The 21335-nt window shown below is 33.8% G+C and overlaps 1 protein-coding gene across 4 annotated transcripts in view; it reads right to left on the bottom strand.

Moving 5' to 3' along the window:
* LOC113236378 (golgin subfamily A member 1-like) overlaps nt 1-20845 on the bottom strand; it is a 31576-nt gene extending 10731 nt beyond the window's left edge. Inside the window, exons 1-9 of one of the 4 annotated variants that reach the window (XM_026472410.1) lie at nt 20823-20845; nt 20598-20732; nt 19662-19712; nt 19158-19329; nt 17985-18142; nt 16800-16962; nt 14291-14442; nt 13446-13592; nt 8626-8703 (exon numbers count right to left, since the gene is read on the bottom strand). In XM_026472410.1, coding sequence (XP_026328195.1) covers nt 8626-8703; nt 13446-13592; nt 14291-14442; nt 16800-16962; nt 17985-18142; nt 19158-19329; nt 19662-19712; nt 20598-20714 — 1038 coding nt within the window. In that variant the 5' untranslated portion in view covers nt 20715-20732; nt 20823-20845. Of the gene's footprint in view, nt 1-8625; nt 8704-13445; nt 13593-14290; nt 14443-16799; nt 16963-17984; nt 18143-19157; nt 19330-19661; nt 19713-20597; nt 20733-20822 lie in introns of those variants that run through there. The other 3 variants (XM_026472417.1, XM_026472431.1, XM_026472424.1) reach the window with 3 other exon arrangements.
* Nucleotides 20846-21335: the final 490 nt, after the last annotated feature.

The following is a 21335-nucleotide window of genomic DNA, read 5'->3' as shown; positions in this document are numbered from 1 at the left end:
TTGGCCCCTTAACAACATAAAATTTACTTTTTAACCGACATCTAAAAAAGGATATATTCAATTCGACTGTTTTTTTTTGTATTTTTTTTATAACATCAAGTGACGTGACGAACAAGACGTGCGCTTGATGGTAAGCAACACGCCTGTCCATAACAGTTACTGTGCCACTCAGAGCTTTAAATTGCAAAGTTCTGAGGGGCACTACCACTGCGCCCGTCACCCTGAGACATAAGTTGACAAGTCCCATATGCCTATAATTTCACCAAAAATTGTATGTATGTTGCGCGACAACTTTTGTGAACCGATTTTGATAATTCTTTTTTTGTTGGAAAGAGAGTACCTCGGTAGTGGTCCGATTTAAATTTGAAGAAAACATAACACCTCTAAGGATGGGAAACTACGGGAGGAATGACTTTTGAGGTCAGTTTTTTTAGTACTCTTTACTGAGATTATATAAAAGAAATTTTGAGAGCACATTCATTTTAGTTAGCTTAAGGAAATGTTAAATATTGTTTTAGGCCCGGTTAAGATAACAAACATTAAACACGCGTCGAATCAGTGTAGTAAAAGCATTAGACGCGCGCCTAACACTTGTCATGTGAACCAGGCTTAAGGATTAACCTTAAGTAACAACAAACGCACTACGGCAAAATTAAAATTACATTACTATCACTATTATATCTTTTTTATTGTCTCTAAGATACTTTATACACGGCTACCTATTTGTAAAAAAACTAACAACCTAGCAGGACTAATATTACTATTACCATAAGAAACAACGTTTGTTATATGACTATTCTCTCTACTATCTATATATCTACTATCTATCATCAGATTTTACTTTCGTACAAAAATAAAAATATTTAAATAGTCGCTAAGAAGCTGTGATTGATAACTCTTTGCGGTAACAAAAGAAAGCGCTAGCGTAAATACCAGTCTAAGAAACACGCAGGAGCGAAGGTGGGGGTCGTCGTTACTACTAAATACAGATCTAATCAGTACAGAGTACATAAACCGACCTCAAAAATCATTCATCCCCTAGTTTGCCACCTTTATAGGTGGAATATTTTCTTCAAATTTTCCAATTCTTTAACTGCCTTCGTGGCCGAACGGTTGCCATGCCACGCAGAGGTCCCAAGTTCGATTTCTGCTCCGGGATAAATATTTGTGTGGCCTACATTTATTTCTCTCGTGAGTTTGGGTGTAACTTTGTGGTTGTCTATGTGTTTGTCCATGGCACCCGCGACACAGGGTTTTCCTAGTGCGGGGCTATGTAGAGTGTGTGTGTTATTATTATTACCCTCTTTCCAACAAAAAAAGAATCATCAAAATTGGTTCACAAATGCCGTGCTATCAGTTATCGCGTAACATACATTCAACAAAAATATACAGTCGAATTGAGGACCTCCTCCTTTTTTGAAATCGGTTAAAAAGTATTAGATAGCACAACAAAAACTTAAAAAGTTCATTTTTGCTAAATTTCTTGCGATTTGTAATAAGTCGTGGAACAAAAGTCGTAGTTTATGAAGTTAGTAATATGGTCCTGCGAGCGAAATACAAACAAGACATTTACAACTGTTGTATAGGTATACAGCGGTTCGGGATATAATGTGTTCGTCAAGAGAACACTCGCTTAGCAAAGGTAACGCTCCCGGTAAGGGCAATCCTGAAGGGACTTGATAAATGATGAATCAAGAACGAGAATTACCATTTCATCTGTCCCCTTGACTTGATAGATTAATCTTACAAAGGCGTACTTTAAAATATCATATTGATACAAAAAGGAAAAGAAATATATTTTAAAATAGAAAAGAAAATTACATGCTCGTCAATTCACAATAAACAATACGTACCTAGACTTCAATTGTTAAATGTGACAACATAATAGAGATGAAAATTAGGCATACGCATCTCAGGAGTTAGAAAGAGACGGCAATAGCTTTGTGTGACATCACAATTTAGTGGCGTATGAAATTATCAAACCAAGGCGGACAAGTTCAGCATGATGGACATGATAAACCTTCTCCATTAATGAAACTTTGACAGCTATGGAGCGATATCCATATTGACGACGATGACTTTAGTGGCGCAATAGAAAAAAACTTGGGCCAAATATACTCATGGACATATTTAAAGGTACGTTAAAAAAGGTTAATTAACATTGTGAATGTGAACCACTGAGCACATAATTATCCCAGAACGTTTAAATTGAAAAAAGAATTAGTTTCAAATCGTCTTTTCATTTCGATTAAACTTAACTTTATCTATGATTATGAATACAAAGATCGAACACACAGAAACATTATTGTTTTCGTCGACCCGGTGGGACTTGAACGTGGGTTCATGCTGCACCGTAGCATTGCTCTTACCAACTGAGCTACGGGTTCACTTACCGAGCTGTTGAAATTCTCCTGTGTTTTTGTTACAGATCTTTGTACTGGCTTTCGGCACTCGTCGTGTGTGTTCGATCTTTGATTTCATAATCATAACTGTGCTGTGCCGTTGTCGCCCGAAATAATATGTGGCTAGTGCAAGTTGTTTATATGAACATTGTACATGCATACGCCGCTGTGGCCGCTTCTAGCAGCCGACCCGCCACTTCGAAATCCGAGAGGCGGCAATCGGCTAAGAGTAAAAGTAATCCCCGTATGCCTGTCTCCGAAAAACCACAGAGGCAGACGGATCAATGCGATGAGCACGGCTTCACAAACGTGATGAAGAGGAAGGGGAAGCCCACCAGCCATAACCTGTGTGGCACAGCACCGACAGGATCGAACTTATTGCTCCGTTCGGCAACACCGACGACGCTGCTGTACCTGTCGCCCACTACATTCATTACTCATATATCGGCGATTCCGCGGCCGGTTATATGACACCAGATTGCGCCACACGTCGTCGTCAACAAGTGCAATATATGTGTAGATTAGTTGTTTAGTTTATTTTATTGTCATATTATATGGGTCATGTGGCCTGAAATAAATGTCTAAATAAATAAAAATTGTAATCATGAGTATATTTGGACTAGTGTACTATAGCCGTATAGTATATTAAGTGGTAAAACCAGAAATGAACGTACATTCTAAAATATACCAATTGTCGATCGATACAGTAAATTAAGACCAAGTACAACTGTTATGGGCAGGCGTGTAGCTTACCATCAGGCACACGACTTGTTCGTCCCGTTACTTAATGTCATAAAAAAAAAAAAAAAAAAAGTACGAACTATATACAGTTCAATATTCAAACGAGTTCTATAAAAACAAAACATATCCATAACCCAAGTCTAGTAAGTAATAAAAGTTAGTATTTATAAATATTAGTACACCCAAGGTTAAGGTACGCAAACTGTCCATTTTTTATACTGCAAATTAAATCGCTACTACAATTCTCAATAAAGAATATTAACAGCATTATATCTTTAAGTGAAGTCCATTGTAACACCATACGTTATCAGCATGCAAAATTGACAACAAACCAACAACACAAGCAAATTAGCAAAGCCAATGTAAACAAAGCCAAGGAAAAAAGTAAAAAAGAAAATAACTATTTGAAAACAGAATTTATTCCGTATAAAAACACAAGAAAAATAATTTTGAACATCAAAAGTAATATAAATAAAAATTTAATCATAATTCAAAATAAAATACGTTTTCTAAACTTACTTGGAATGTACAGTACCACTATTAGCTTTTTAATTATCACAATGCAAGATAAAGATCATTTCTAGAAGACAATTTTAACATTTTATTTTATGTATCACAATCGAGTTTCAATATGCGTGGGCGCACCTGTGTCATTAAACGATTGACGAAGAACTGACGTACCCAAATTTGTCACCACGTGCTATCATTGATGATATTTTGTTATGTGATAACAACTTTTTAAAATATTGAATATGATACACAGCAAAAACAAATTTAATATTTGAAAGGTTGTTTTTTTGGTCTAGGTGTACATCAAAAATATTTCACAAACACCTTAAATTGTAATACTGTAATATTTCGTTATAACTAGCTACTTCAAAGACGTATACTAAATCGACGTAAAACTAACGGATGTATAAAAATAGAATCGTGTGAACTGATTTTAACAGGGTATTGATGGATACGGAACGTCCATTATCAATCAAACGCGAAGTTTCACCAACCAATAGTATTTTCATATTTTAGTCACATCCACGCCGCTTAAGCAAAATAATATTGTTACTAATCAGGGTTCGAAATGTTCAAAATAAATATATCGTGGTAATTCTCTTGATAATATCGTCGGCTTATTGTAAGAAGTCATTAACTACGATATAATTTATATGGCATTAGTAACTTCTTGCAATAAGCCGACGATATTTAAGCTTATTGAATGTCACGGTGTTTAACCACAATGATATACAATTATTTTTGTGCAATTACTCCACTAGTTTGTAATAATTATTAATCAAAAGATCGAACACTATGAAAAAATTCCTTCGATCCGGCTGCATTCGAACCAATGTTTTCCAGCAAACCGTCCCAGACGCTGTGTCAACTAAGCCACGAATCGAACTAGCGGACTTTATGAATTTTTCTATGTACTTGTTGCAGATCTTTGTTTTTGGTTGTTAACGACTTTTTTGTCGTAATTATCTTGTTATTTATAAAATTAATTGAAACAACAAAATGCTACCGCTAGGAACGTCGTGTCATGTTTTTGTACCAGACTTTTCGACACGTAGAAAAGATTTTCTTCGTGTTTATTTCGTTTTTTCACTATTTGTCATTTTTAGCAAAAAATCGTCATGGATAATCATGAATATCAAAGAAAATAATATCTTGAGATTTTCGAATCTAACACATCTAATAAAAGGTCCACTACCACGTGACTTAGTCAAATTAAAAAAATATTGGTACGTCTAACTAGTAAAACTAGTCTATAATAATAATACTATAAAATTACAAAGTACTATTGGTTGTTGATGGTGAAACACAACTCTTCTTCGCGTCGCTTTAGTAGGTTTTTCACTTTACACGAAACCAAAAATTGTCATAACTCAAAAATGTGGAATTGAGATAAACACGATTTGAAAATTTAAAAAAAACCGAATGATACTAATATATTTTTCTCCTATTTACGCTCGTTATTTAGGCTCGTTTCCACTAGTTCTATTAAGTAGTACTATTAAATTATTTCAAGAATAATAGAAGTAGTGGGAAAAAAATCATTCCAAGTATTTACATTGGCTTAGTTCCATTTTTATCCCGAACACAATAAATAATATCAGGTAACTTCTATCAAATGATTATTAGTCGACTTCAACTGTATTTTTTTTATTTTGTATGTTCGTTACGCGATAACTTCTCGCGTAACATGCATTAAAAAAAAATATATTATTTTCGAGATAAACATAGAACTAAGCTAATGTAACATAACATGGAATGACTTTTTCCCCCTAGTTTTATTATTGTTAAAATATAAAAACTTTTTGTACCAATAGTTCTATAATAGAACTATTCAATAGAACTAGTGGCAACGGCAAATGGATAATTAAGTAAGGTGTATAAATAAAAATAATCATTATTTTTAATAATAATTCGCAATAACATCTGTTCAGCATTTCTTTTTTTAATTATCAAATTATGTTTTCTCAATTCCACAATTTTGAGTTACGATAGTATTTGGTCTCATGTTCTATATAATAATCATGCCATGTTATTTTTACACCGTTTTCAGATAAATAACTGTTTAATAGTAACTTTGTATTTAATTACACCCTACGTATTATGATTTACAACCTCAAAGCAAGTGAAGTGCGCGAAAACCAAACGCAATTAGTGAATTGAGATGTGACCACTCGTGACAATTGAAAATCTTATATTAGTTACAAAATAAATATATCTACCGATCAGAACAATATAAAAATAGAAAAAAAATCATCTTCAGTACATGACATCATGGAATAGAGTGACACGATTGTCCTATGATGAAATATCCAATTTGTATTTGACAAACGTCAAAAAAACGTCAAAAAATCTATCTTTAAAAAAAAATCTTATTCAATAAAACAAAACTTGATAGAATAGGAACAAAAAATCAATCATTCATAACACATAAATATGAAGCTACCAAGCTTATAGTGACAATATTAAAAAAAAAAGTACTAGAAATTATTTTTATCTAAAGTTAGGACTATTTTATGCTTTCACAGAAAATTGTAAAGTGTTATTAATATAAGTGTATTCTTTTTATTGTGACGCAATATTGTAAGCAACTGTTTAGTAATCGAAAAAAAAAAAAGTTACTTTTCTTTTTTTTCTGTAGTGCCCTGTATGCCTCTCTGCGCTAGACTTGCATGTATGACACCAATGTCACCTGAACTTGCTCTATGCGGCATATGCTCAACCTTGCCTTACCTTTTCAATTCTTACACTATACCACTTTTTAAAATAATTTTAGTATTTTAAAAAGTAGTATAGAACAGGAGAGGGAGGGTGAAGGGGGAGAACATGATGATGACGAGGGGGAAGATGATAACGAAGAGGAGGATGATTAGGAGGAATTTATTAGTCCATTTAAAGTAATTTAAGGACGTAGTGAACGACATAAAATTTGACAACGTGGTATCGTAGTAGATATGCGTAATTTTCAGTATAGTTTTTTCTACCTAGTTTCGGTAGCTATTTTTATTATCGAGTAAATTATCGTGAAATAGTGTAGTGTACTTACCACACTCGAATAATTCTTCATGATAATATTCTACAATATTTAAATAATAGAAATGGCCATCGAAATTAGGTAGAGAAAACTAACCTGAAAGTTAACCATATTATGGATGACGGGGAGGTGAGAATTTACTAAACCAATTTTCATACATTTACTACTGCGCAGTTAGAAACATCTCTTTCACGCGAATCGTGAAGTCGCTAATCAACTGAACTTGAATAAATAAAGACAAAGAACTAAACATTGTTACTTTGCTTATCAAATCCGATTAAAGTTGTAAATTAATTGTATTATTTTTTTTTATCTTGTAGTGCTAAAAAGCTGGTAACAATTCAAAATGCAATTTAACGTATTACAATCATTAAATGCGATAAAAATTGAATTTTTAGTCCAATCAAAATAAAGTTATAATTTTCCATGAAACATATTAGTATACTTATATTTGATATAATAATGTACTATTTTCTTTCGACTCATTTTTAAGTTTGATGGACTCAAGCAAATAACAACGTTCATACAAAAAAGTGATAGCACCTGGTGATATTGTACAAGAGTGATAAGATAAAATATTCACCAGATTGTTGCGTACTATTTTTATCTACAACGTGTCTAGAGGTCAATTATATGTATAAAATTCTGAAATAAGTAAAAAAATACATAGAAAAGTGTATGAAAGGTAAGTAAGCACAGATGATGTTATATTGATTTTCTTCTGTTACTAGTATTTTCTCACTAATTCTTTTGTATTTATTTTCTATGGGGGATATAAGACCCTGGTATCCGAAGGAAATAAAAAAAAGTAATGGCACACGTCGTGAAATATATTTGGGGATCTCACGTCGTGAAATATATTTGGGGATCTAATGATTGGCTTAAAACATATTGTCCGGAATGTGAAACTAGACCATTTGTACTCAGTAAAATGTTTCTCAAGGCCAAATACTTCACGCTCTTTTCCCAATGAGTTAGGCAAAGACCCAGCCTAACTACGATCCAGACACACAACTTTCGCCTCATCAACGACGCATCAATAGACGCTGGTCGGTTAATTTTGGACACAAATTGTCGATATTAACAAAGTAACAAATTGACAAGGGTTTATTCGGTAATTATGTACATTGTGTAAAAACATGACATTATACACAATACCCCAATTTTTTATGTAATAATATTCGAATTATTTTTAAATATTTAAATGATAGAACGTAGATTATTGTGGTTTATGTTATCTATATATTTGACTATCATAGTTCATAATATAAAAGATTTAAAATTCATGCAACCTGCTCATGCTCCTAACAAAATTCGTTATTTTTCTTAGACAATTTAATTTATTCAGTTAGGGAGTAACCACACTTATCGACACGGAATCGCATTAAAAAAAAACCTGAGAATCAGTCAGAAAAATCTTTATGTCCATGTACGAAGAGCAAAAACGGCGTTGTGCGTTTCGCGCCGGCGCGGTGATCTAAGCGGAAGCGAAACGCGTCACGTCTTTTTCGCTCTTATTGCATGGACATAAAGGTTTATGACCGACTTAAGGCAATTACGTGTGATTAAATGTGGTGAGTCTATTATTAAACTTAAATAATTTCAGGTAACGACTAGTCAGAAAAGAGGACGAATATAATTTGACATCAGCCACTGTAATTGCAAATGAATAACAACTTTCTTTTTTTACTAGTTTTACAGTATTGCGACACATAACTAATAGGTACTTTATACATCGCTAATCCAGTGTAACAATAATAAGTAATTCGATATTTTGTTTTCAAAGTAACGCAAATTTAAAAGTAGCAAAAGCTTATCCTGTATTCTATAAAATAGTAAAAAGTGCAATTTACAAATTAAATTCAATTACTGTTGCACCAGATTTGATATAACTAACGTATAGACTAGACTACGCTAAATGCTGTAGAGGCTGGCACTCACTCCGGCGTGACTGGCCGAGTTGCGCAGCGACTTCACCTCCATCGCCAGGGAATGAACTTCGCCGTTTAAACGCACCACCTGGTGCACCCAATGTTAATTTTTACTACACGGACTCACGAATGTTATAAATGTGCGGCCTTAGAACCGAAAGGGAACTGCGATGTGAATAGCAGTATAGAATAATGGGTAGTAATAAAAACTCCAAAAAGTAAATTAAAAATGAACTTATTCAAAATATTAATATTACTGCATTATTATTAAGTAACCGAAAACTTTTGTGCAAATGTGAATGCAATAATAGAATGAAATACTGGAAGTCCCGAAAAATCTTGCTGACCTAATACTACTCTACCAAATTAATTTATATTTTATCGAAAACCATTTTTTTCGTAAATCATATAATAAATTGAAAAGCGATCGTATACATATTTACTTATACACCTTATACACGGAAATACTACTATGAGTGACAACATAGGACATACATCGGTAAGTCGTTTTAAGAAATACTGTTGACGACCTCAGTGATTTGCACACTACAGGCATACCGCTTAACTGAGTCGGTTCCTGAGGTAGCTGTGCCGCGCGGGAGTAGTGACAGTTTACGTAACAGTTATGTCGCGCTGCACACGGAATATTTTCAACAAGATTTTTCTGACGCCATGAAATAGCAAGTTGATTCGAATAAGGGCCAAATTGATGATACCAAATTAGTCAATTGTTGTCATGTGAAACGACCATAAAAAATTATTTTATTGATAATTGAAATGCACAGACAAGCTATTTGGCACTTTTTTCAATCAACTTGTTATTGAATATGGTCAGAAAAATCTTTAAAACTGTTACGTATACTGTCACTCCTCTCGCACCGCGCAGCTACCTCAGGGAGTCTAAATTACTGTAATAAATATAAAAAAATACTGTCAAATAAGTAATTCTTGACCAAATTAGCGCATGATGCGAATTAAGCTTCATACTTGACATTATCTTAAGATTTAGTTGAGTATTACCTATTTCACAGTAATCGTTTCGGACGGATGTCGTACGGAGTACGGGAGTAGACTCCCTCGAACGGACTCAGTTAAGTGATAGGCCTGAAGTTTTCATAGTGTCGCCATCTCTGAGGTCCCGGGTCGGGTTATTTATCAGTAGTCCGAAATGACATTTTCCAGAAATAACGTTTGGTCGAAATTTCATAACCTCGAAAGTAATTTAGAGAGGAATATGTTTATTAAAAACTGTTTGTTAGGTTTAAAAAATGTTTTTTAAACCTAACTTTGCCTAACCTAACCGAACCTAATCGTGTCTTTGCGATAAGCATTCAACATATCGCACCCTTAGTAATATAAGGGCACAATCTAAAAAAAGTAGATTTTTGGGAAATCGTATGTATAAGATTCTGGATTCCTACATTACAACTGTTTTTTCAAATAACATGCTTATTATTTAAGTTATAAATATGAAATTTGGCAGATTTGTTCTTTGATATATGTATTATTATAAATAGCAATAAAAAAAAAAAATAATATAAATAAATTCCATAAGTTTCAAGCAAGTTCAAAAACACTTTCAAGTTAGACCCATATAGTACAAAAAATATAACAGAAATATGGAGCTATTTAAGTTTGATCCCATTTATTATTTAAGTCCCTATCAATTCCCAAATTTCCCAAAAATCTACTTTTTTTGGATTGTGCCCTTATATTACTAAGGGTGCGATATCCTGAAAGAACAACTGTTTCGTTATAATTTCGTTTTCGGTGTAATGAAAATTCGAGCAAACGTTATTTCGGACAAATATTTTCGACTTTGTTATAGGTCACCCCCGGGTCGATATTAAGATATAAGGCCGGGTCAATGAAGAAATCTAACTTTTCTACATTGCCCTCTGGTCTGCGTGTTTGTGGTACCGCCATTGTTTGCAATGTCCATAATACACTTACGTTGGGGTCAGAGCGATGTACTCGTATGTGATGTTGTCTAATATTTCACACGTGAAACCAAATGTTGTAACTAAAAATTATGGAATTGAACACGAAGTTCAAAAAATTACAGAATGGAACCAATTAATACATGCACTCGTTTATAAATGAATAATTAAATATTATGCATAAATAAAAATAATCACATTATTCGCAATAATTCGGTACTTTTTTAATTTTCCAATCGGGTTTTCTCAATTCCACAATTTGAGTTACGACATTGTTTTATTTCTTGTGCGATTTATTTATTATTCTTTGTTTATTTTTCGGTAACTCATTTTAACGCAGGTCAGTTAGTTATTACAATTAGCCTTAGTTCGCTGTAATCTAATTTATTTTTCGGAACCTTTATTATTTCCTTTATTTATTAATGCAACAACACCGAAACTAGCTGACAAAGGATATCGAACCATCTATCATGTTTTCCAAGTGTGCGTTATAAAACTGGTAAACATATAACGTGTCGCGAAAAACTCAGCAAATTATACGATACTTTGAGCGACCACGTAGATTTTCGCGTTGCAAATTCACACCGCAGACGTTTCAGCCATAAGCATTTATATTTACAGAAAATATTTAAGAAAACAGAATACACTTGGTTGAACATTACAATTGACCAGCAAATGATTTAAGAATATTGATTACGTATACTATTAAACCTGGTGACAGTGACATTTTGGCGTAATTGACAGAATTTAGTTTCGTAATCATTGACCTACCAACAAATGGACATCGGGTCAAATACAAAAACCACTAAAAAAATGTCCGAAGTTAACCTATACAAACGTAGTGACATCTAACGAAATATAAAAAAAAAAAAAATTTAATTTAAGTTGTAACGTCATTTCAGTACTGCCTAATTTTGCTTGCAACAATTTCAGGGCCCAAAACATCATATTGAGCTTCTACTGGAAACTTAACAAAACGCACCATATTTAGCTTCGACTGAAAAATACTTGAACATAAGAATAATGGAGTAGCCTTTTTCGTAAATATTAATTAATTTTTATATATATTATTATGTTTTATATATATTATGACGACTTTTGTACAAATTCACTTAACGATATAATAAAGAGTTGGGCAGATACATACATACAAATATTACTACAAATGTGAAAATAAGCTTGTACTATAAGAAATGTACCGATAATACAACTAAACGTAAACTCAAATATCCATAATTCCGAAAACCGATTTATAATAAAACCGATACGCTTTCAAGTAATTTTGATGCAACAAAATGTAAAAAAATACATTTGATATTATGAAAATTCGAGCTAACGTTATTTCGGGCAAAAGTATTTTCTGACTTCTGATAGGTAATCCCAAGCAGTAAAACGAGTACAACAATATTTTGTAAGTTATTGCTAACGTTTAATAAGAAATCACTGTAATAAAAATCGGTTCTCACTACTCAAAGTATATTTAGAGAAAAAGCATTGAATTGGAGAAATAGCAAAATCAACCATTAAAATAATTGTTCCTAAATTAAAGTTAGGCGCTATTTATAAAAATGAATCTTCATGCGTGAACAGCCACCCCAGAGGTGGATTATTTTCTTCAAAATAAAATAGGACCACTATGGAAGTACCCCCTTTCCAACAAAAAAAATCATGAAAATCGGTTCACAAATAATGAGTTATCGCGTAACATACATACAAAAAAAGAACATACAGTCCAATTGAGAACCTCCTCATTTTTTGAAGTCGGTTAAAAATAAGATTACAATCAACACGACTCTATATAGTTTCTTTGTTCCAAATATTTCAATCACTTATAGTTCGAACAATTGAAAATGTCCAAGAAGTTTATTTAGGCTTCTTGAAATTGACGTAATGGGTCTCTTTTCATCCTTTGCGCAATGCAATGTGTAGAAAAAGGACAGTTAGCTATTTGATTATTTTAATTAATCTAATATAAATAAATAAATTTAATTTATATATAATTAATTTATATATAAATTAAAATTTTAAAACTGTACCAAATAACACTTTTAAATGAAAACTATGATAACACAATACATTTGTCTAGTGAAAATATGACACAAAATCCTGTTTTTACACTTTACTGCAGTAATTTTTACAAGTTATTATATAGTACTGCATGATTGACAACCGCGCTGTCAGTCGAACAAACGAAGACTGTTGCGCGATTGACGCTCTGTATGCGATTTGAAAGCCCTATAGGTGCGGACACTTTTTAGCGCGAACCCTACGTCCATTTGTTAGTAGGTCAATGTTTGTAATGGTCCCTTTTGAATTGTAATGACAGAAACTGTTAAAAGTTTAAAAGGAATTGATGGCTGCTTGTTATTTATGCATGCATGTTTAGTTCAATAAATGTTTAGCTTGTAACCGTAAAGTTTCGCGTTTAGCATAGTTGTTGGGTAATCTTAAACTGAATACAGAAAAGCATCACGTTATAAACAGCAGATTCCGCTTATTACCATTTTGTATAATAAAATGAAACAGACGTTCCTATGTAGGTAGGACCCAAAGTAGAATAGATCATAACGTCTCCAAAAAACAGCTTTACTCTGTAACACTATTCAATGAACGATTTACTAACTGTATAGCGTATAAAGGAGTATTATTGCAATTTGCAAAAAAAAACTAAATTTTTCGGTCTTCATGTCATAACATGAAATGTCACCGATAATTTCTACAATTGGCGCTCTGGTATATTATGATGTTATAAATATATTTCAAGGACACAGATCATTCAAATGTGTTCTTTATAACCTTCACAGAAGAACGTTACACGCATCAGAGAAAGTGAGTTTCCTTTACCTTAAAAAGAATCTGAAGTTTACCGGAAAAAATAATCAAAGCTTACCTTAGCATCGCTGTTAGCTAACTGTTGCCTCGTCTTCTCCAACTCGGCGGTAATATTCACCAACTTCTCCTGCAGTTCTTTCTTTTCCCCCTCTACGCGTCGCCGCTCCGCCCCCTCTTCCCCCGCTTGCCGCGATAGTCGCGCCACCTATGTTATACGACCTCCGTTTGATAATAGTGGCGCTATCACCGATAACGATTTCTTCTAAATCACAAAAATACGTGTATATGTTTTGTGTAATATAACAACGCGGATAACCTGTCAATCTATAAAAGTCAAAAATTCAACCTATGGGGCCTATTTATTCTCAAGAAAAAACAGGTATTTTACAAAGCGACTGAGCCGCAGTGGCATTAGGAATTGATATCTGACGAATAAACGTTTCGCTATATAAAGTATCATAAAATAACCGCGATCGAGAGGGGCAATAATTTTGATAATTACAAAATTAAAGCTTTTAACAACATTGGTATTTACATTTGTTTTCGTGGTAATTTACAAATATAACATAGTTAGTCAAGATAAGTTGGTGGAAGGTAGTTAATATTGCGAAAAGTTTAGAAGAAAAAGTTTACGCTATAAATAGATCATTCATGCATGTAAATCCACATCCTCCATGCATCACATCAACTCGTGTAGCAACAAACAATATTAAAATAGTACCATTTCTTTTACATACTTATTGTCTCAGACCCTTAGCAGAGCTTTGAAAGAGCAAATTTCTTGCACTGACAACACAAACATTGATGCAAAACGTCAATAGCGCCTTCACCCAAGGGTCCAGAACATATCGGTTTATGAATATATAGCGAATATGTATAACCAACGGAACAATTCATTCTTACCTGAGTCTCCAGAGATGCGATTTGTCCACTCCAAGACGTCTTAACATCGGCCAGAGCCATTTTGGCCTCTTGCAGTTGTCGTGTCAACACTGCGTGTTCCCTGCACACTCTGTCGTACTGTGCACACCCTGTTGGTGTTATTTCTCTTTTGTCTGTAAATGAGAATCAGGGCATCAGAAAATGGAGACTTGATACAATTACCACCCTAGGACAGGTAATTAATAACATGATAATAAAAATAATAGTGTGTAAGCTGAGCTTGCTCCCCTGCCACATAGTAATTGTAATTATTAAGGTTGAATATTGTAATTGTTGTAATTTTTATGTCATTCAATAACTTACATTTAATATTTTGCGTGGTAAATAAATGGTTTAAATAATATAATAATAATAATAATATAAAATATTTTAATTTTTTATCTGTAACAAGATTTTTTACAGATTAAAAAAAAACCCCTATTTTAGAGGACCCCACACACAGAAATCCTCTACAAGACTGTCAATGAGGAACCGTTACTGGAGGCGGTTGTGGATAGGATCCCAAAACAATACATCTTTGACAAAAAATACAAGATACAATTATTTGAAGATCCCAACGAAGGACTGAACCCCAGAGAGGTCCGAGTCTTCACTGACGGATCTAAAACAAACTCAGGAACAGGTACTGGGGTATTCTCAGAAGACCTCAATATTAGGATTTCAGCACCGCTTGGTGACCACAACACAGTATTCCAGGCTGAATGCATGGGCATCAAGTTGGCGGCAGAAGCAATCATAGAGAGAAGAGTAAAGAACTATTCCATTCGAATACTCTCCGACAGTATGTCAGTACTTCAAGCACTGAATAGCTATGACATAAACTCAGGGCTCATTTACGAATACCATCAAGCACTCATGGAGATACAAAACCACGTAACTCTTCAGTGGATTAAAGGACACAGCGGCTCACGTGGCAATGATGCAGCAGATGAACTAGCCAGGAAAGGGTCGGAGACGGACGCTGTAGGACCAGAACCGATAGTGTCCCTCCCCTGCCAATGGTCCATAAAGGTACAAAATCTTCACATAATAATATAATATAATACATGGACCACCCTTACGGTTTGTAGACAGGCGAGGGAAGCACTCCCAACGCTCAATGCCAGTCTATCTCGAATACTAATTAAACTTAAAAGGCAAGAGCTTCGCAGTCTAACTGCCGCCCTAACGGGTCATGGACCATACAATAAACACCTTTTCAATTTAGGTATCACAGACAGCCCTCTATGCAGAGCGTGCAAGGAGGGGGAGGAAACTCAAAAAAAAAAAAAAAACCTATATCTAGCGCATCCTCCAGGGCTCCGGCGTGGCCAACTACAGGGCAAAGTACCTTGGAGTGCCAAGGTCGCTCCCCGAAGTCTTCAGCAAACCAAGGAGGCTGCTGAGATTACTGGAGGAGCTTGGGTGGCACGAGTAGGACCCTGCACCCACCACACGCAAAATAGGCGCTTTATCGTCGAGTTGCGGATACCAGCCCGTTGCACCAAGTACCCACCCTATTTTAATTTGATAGCATATAAAATTAAGCAGTAATAGTTGTACAAATTGTTGAACTCAGATGATTATCTCCGTGCCTTACAAGCCTGTAATCTTAGAAATATGTGTTCGACCATATTATTTGAGCTATTTGAGTAAAAGCTACAAACATTATTAGACGTCGGTCCTAAATAGGAGCAAGGTTTAAATTAATATAGATGAAAATTATGTAGCAAAATACAAAGAACAGTATAAGTGTGCTCACATACACTCACACACATACTAGTTCTTTTTAATTCTCGACCACAGCATGAAGACGCTGTTATCTATCTCTTGCATCTACATATTTACTTCTAAGATTAAGTTATTTTTAACATGACGGAGAGAACTATCATGTGTTCTCATTCTCCACAACACTTTAATAGAAGATTGTACAACAGGGTAAAATGGGTTTTATGAACGAGTTACACTCGCTTTTCACTTCGATTGCGAGGAAATTAAACAGCAATATTACAAATAAACAATTATTTAACTAAAATTGAATGTAAAATTACAATAATTAGACGTATTTAATGTGATGGATGGATGTGCATAAAATAGGATTTTATGCCCTAGAGCATAAAATCCTATTTTATGCACTAGGGCATAAAATTCTATTTTATGCACTAGGGCATAAAATCCTATTTTATGCACTAGGGCATAAAATCCTATTTTATGCACTAGGGCATAAAATCCTATTTTATGCAGCCTACACCCAGCATAAATACGAACTTTAAGAGCATGAGAAGTGAAAAACATTAAATGTAAGGCAACTGGCAACCTACTTGTACCAGCTGCAATATTCTGAGTTAATAAATAATTGATAAATAAATAACCAACTGATCGAAATTCAGTAATTCAAGCAATCAAGTAATTCATCAAAATTCGCAATTGAAGTTTTCACAGGATATCAGGATTCACATGGAAGTTTTAAAACTTGCTGTTTAATACGCACCGTCTTCATGCATGTGATGATGTGGACTTTCTACAGGCAAGGCGGCCTTAACAAGAGCCAAACCGTCTGCAAGATCGCGAACTCGCGCGTCAGCCGCCCCTAACGTCGCAGTGAGCTCTGCTCTCTCACGGGCCCATTCTCTTCTCGACTGTTCTAGCTCCTCCTTTAAAAGAATATCTGGTATATAGGGTCCTGGTTTCATACACAGGTTTATTGCACATTTATGTCCAAAAGTTAGCGCTCTTTATTAAAATATTAACGTGACTAATCTTAGAAATATAATTCGAGGTAAACTCGTAAATTATGTCGGTACTTATTTATGCAATATTTGTTTACTGAGCTGCAATATTTTTTTTTGTGAAAATACTCCACTATATAGGTTGTTATTAAATATTATAATAATAAATGATACAAATATCAAACACAAATAAAAGTTCCTTCAATTCCTAAGGAATTTTCTTTTGTGTTCGATCTTTATATCAATATTTATTTAAGGTTTTAAAAATTTTTTGTATATAGGACTCTATTAGGTTCAATTGCATTGTCTATTTATTGGTCGCAAATGAACCAAAGAACTGATTATCATTATCGTTTTATTTGAATATCATAGAAATTTCGACACTATAATTTAATAAACCAACTAAAAAGGAGCATCTGAGGATCCAACAGTCAAAAGTTAATGTTCTCTCAACAAATAATTATTCTCTCAGAATTATTTCTGCAGAATACAACAAGGTAATGTTCAGAGATAATTAAAAAAGCTATAGATTAACAAAAAGTTTAATCAAAACAAAAACGAAATATTAAGTAATAAATGTTTCGGAGTATTTTCTAAAAATGTTCTATTGCATTCACTTCATTTGTAGCATGCTTTACAAATATTTGTGTGCCAAAGAATGCGTTGCGCATGAGTGATTGTAATAAAAGGCATTAAGTCAGAGACTTGTTACAAAAACACTATTCAAGGACAAAACTCTATGTGTCTTTATCTTTATCGAAAAGCTTGTTATTGTGAATTATACATGCTATATTGATAAACAATTTAGTTTATACAGAAATAAAATTCCATAACGCATTGATTCATGATGGCGACCACGCCCTACACATGGTTTAATCCGCAATTGACCATTTACATAATTATATGTTAGTGGAAACATTCGAGATGAATAAAGATATAAAACTCACAGTAACAGCATCTAGCCTATCCTGTGCCCGCTCAGCTGCAGCCAGTCTTGCTCGGAGTTCATTCAGTTGTTTTCCAGCTGCATCCCTTTCACTAATAGCCTTTGCAGCTTCAGCTTGGGCAGTTCTGGCTACCGCCTGCGCTGCTGCTGCTTCTTCGCCTGTATTCCAACAAAAAAGAATCATCAAAATCGGTTCACAAATGTCGGAGTAATCGCGTAACATACACAAAAAACAAAAACAATCAAATTAAGAACGTCCGCCTTTTTTGAAGTCGGTTAAAATGATGTATATTAGTCAGTTTCACATTAAACTATAAAGTAAAATATGTGGAATCCTAAATAAAAATGCTTTGTACTACTAACAACTGACAGCCTTTATCAGTCGTCTGATGCTAATTGCTGTCGCATTTAGAATGCATATACATTCATTGTAGATAACTGTGCTATTATACTTAAAAAACAAACATAGGTAATATCCTATTACTAAGCATTTAGTATGCTCAATGAGCTAAATACATAATAAATATTGCTCAAATTACGTACCTTCAAAAATTGTCTCTGTATTTTAATTAATTGGGTGCCAAACATGGAGCTTGATTAAGTCTCTCAGCCAAAGACTAAAGGTGTGTCAACAAGGGATGGAGAGAAGCATGCTACATATCAAGCTGAGAGACAAAGGAGACTCTCCAGAATTAGAAAGGCAACCAAGGTGACAGATGTCACAACGAAAATCAAAAGTTTGGTGGTGTGACATGTGACCCATTGGTATCCAAAAGATGGAAAGAATAGAGGAAGGCCAACAAGAATGTGGGAAGGCCATCTGCCCCGAGAATAGTGCCGGTCGGCACAAGACCGTTGCTTATGGAGAAATATGGAGGAGGCCTATGTCAGAGGACAACCTGATTAGAATCAGAACCGATGCTGATGTTAGAATTAAGAATTATTACATTATTAGCTTACTTCTTGCTAACCTAATGTTTAGACTTAGAATTAATTTAGAAGTAATCAGTGAATAAAGGCTATTTTTATCTTATTTTCTTATTTAAATTAATTGAAAATCAGAAGCAAAGACATTATATACCCAACATTGAATAAAGTAAAAAATAATAATGAGTTTTGAACATTTGGCAGATGTTTGGTTCATAAGCTAGTAAAAAGTATCAAAAATTCTCACCTTGTACAGTCGCAAGTGACAATTTTAGTTCTTCAATTTTCTGTTCCCAATATGTGTCTCTTTCTTTGAGTTTAGCTTCTAACTGTGCTGAATACTGTTGTTGCAAAGCAACCTGATCTATTCGTCCACCTGTCCTATCCGACAGATATGACTCCAGCTGTGGAGATATTGACTAAAAATGAAGTAAATTGCATTTACATAATTATATAAAATCACAAAATTCACATTAAATTTTACAAAATAAAAGTGACTTTCTTATAGGTCTGGCACTCCTAACAAACTTCATGTAATAGTTTTATGGGGTACAATAAAAACTATAAAACAAATTATATTCCCCTTAGTACTACGGATACAGAATACATCTTGAAAGTGTGTTGAAATAATTTTTAATATAAGATTTATAAAATCAGTGTTTTTTATTACGCCCATGGTATTGGTATTATCCTCATGCCTCACACTAACTTCAAAGTAAATTTTTCAATGTCCTTTTACAATAACACTTACATCAGATGTAGAGTCTCCTATTCCACCAGAACTTGAAGGACTTGCAGTTGACTGAAATTAACAATACAGAAATAATCTGCTGTTATATTTTTATGCATGATTCCTATTGTAAGTAAAAAGGGATTAATTTTCAGTAAACATAACTTGAAAGCGAAAACTTCAACAGCCATTATGACCAGTAACCATAATGAGAAAATAAAGGATAGTTTTACTTTCAGACTGAAACATACAACAACACAGAACTTTTTAAATACTCTCAATATCTACACAAAGTGAGACATGTAATAGATGTACACCAAATGCACTGATAGAGTAAAAATAAAAAGAATTGTGTGCTTTTTTTTGTAATCACAAAATATACTAAACCAATTTCCAGACTGCTTTGATATTGGAAAGGTTTAGTTTACAATTTTTTTAAATTAAGTATTCATTTTACTTCCATCTAACCTGATGGAAAGTGACAATGGAGCATTCACATCCAAATTATGCCTTGAAAAGGACCGTGTTATACCGTTATAGAAAGGTCATAAGCATTGCTTACTAGGAATGTTATAATTTAAGATATTTATGTGTAACAGTATTATTGCAGATATTCTGCTTCAAATGTAGAATAACTAGTTCACAAAAAGAACCTGTGGAGTCTAAGGCTTAGGCAAAGATTAGCTTAAGAACCAACTGAGATATTATAGAAGTGATTTTTTTTAAAACGAGAAATTGTTTCTGTGCTGTAAGGATGCTGATGAAAAAGATAAAATTGCTTGCAATTTGAAATTAAATTACACAAATCAATGTTTCTATTTCTCATATGAGAGCAGGGTCATGTACAACTGTAGTAAGATAAATTACTTTACAAAAAGTTCCACATTGGTGATGGAGAATGTAACAAATTGTCTGTAGGATACATTAATAAATCGACAATGCCTAAGTAAACCTTACCGAATCGTCTCTGAGTGTAATTCTGCCTAAAAATGCACCATTTCGCCAACTACTCGTTAGTTTACTGATATCGCTCCCAGTCTCCTCTTTTATCTTACTTTTGAGACTCGCAAACATTTTTATTGAAACTGATTACTGCAAAAAGGTTTTAAATAAACAATTAGTGGAGCAGATACCAGACAAATAAGGCATTTTTTTCTAAGTTGAAACGTTCGATAACTTTACCAGTGTGCTCTACACTTTGGTGCGAATTTGTCACTTAATTATTGGCACAACATACGATGTTATCAACTTCTTTCACCACAAACCCAAGTCATATCATTTAATAAACACTTTAGGACCATTTTTGACGCATTTCAACAACAATTGCGCGATGAACTGTTCTAAAAAGTCCTTATCTTTTCGAGTCTTTTCACGAAATTCCTGAAACGAATTATTGGTTTCTCATTGCGTTCCGTTTAACGTAGCACTATGACGTTTCACTAGTGACAACAAGACCACATCTAAAAACACACTAAAGTAGAAACCCACAAACTGAGACAAAACACCACTCTTGAACACGTGATATTTAGGTAAAAAATTATTCATCAAACGAAATTCTCCTATGGTATCCAGAGTGCTGGGACATGAAAAATTTCCATTTTGAAAAAATAATATTTTTCCGGATATTTTTCCACTTTTGACGATCGATGATACCTGTCATAAGTGGAAGTTGCTGAACGAAAACGATGGAGCCAT

The sequence above is a fragment of the Hyposmocoma kahamanoa genome, unplaced genomic scaffold (assembly GCF_003589595.1).
Source record: "Hyposmocoma kahamanoa isolate Upper Pololo Valley unplaced genomic scaffold, ASM358959v1 102, whole genome shotgun sequence".
Taxonomy (NCBI): Eukaryota; Metazoa; Arthropoda; class Insecta; order Lepidoptera; family Cosmopterigidae; genus Hyposmocoma; species Hyposmocoma kahamanoa.
Note: the sequence above shows the minus strand (reverse complement) of the source record. Positions and strands in the feature narration are given on the sequence as shown.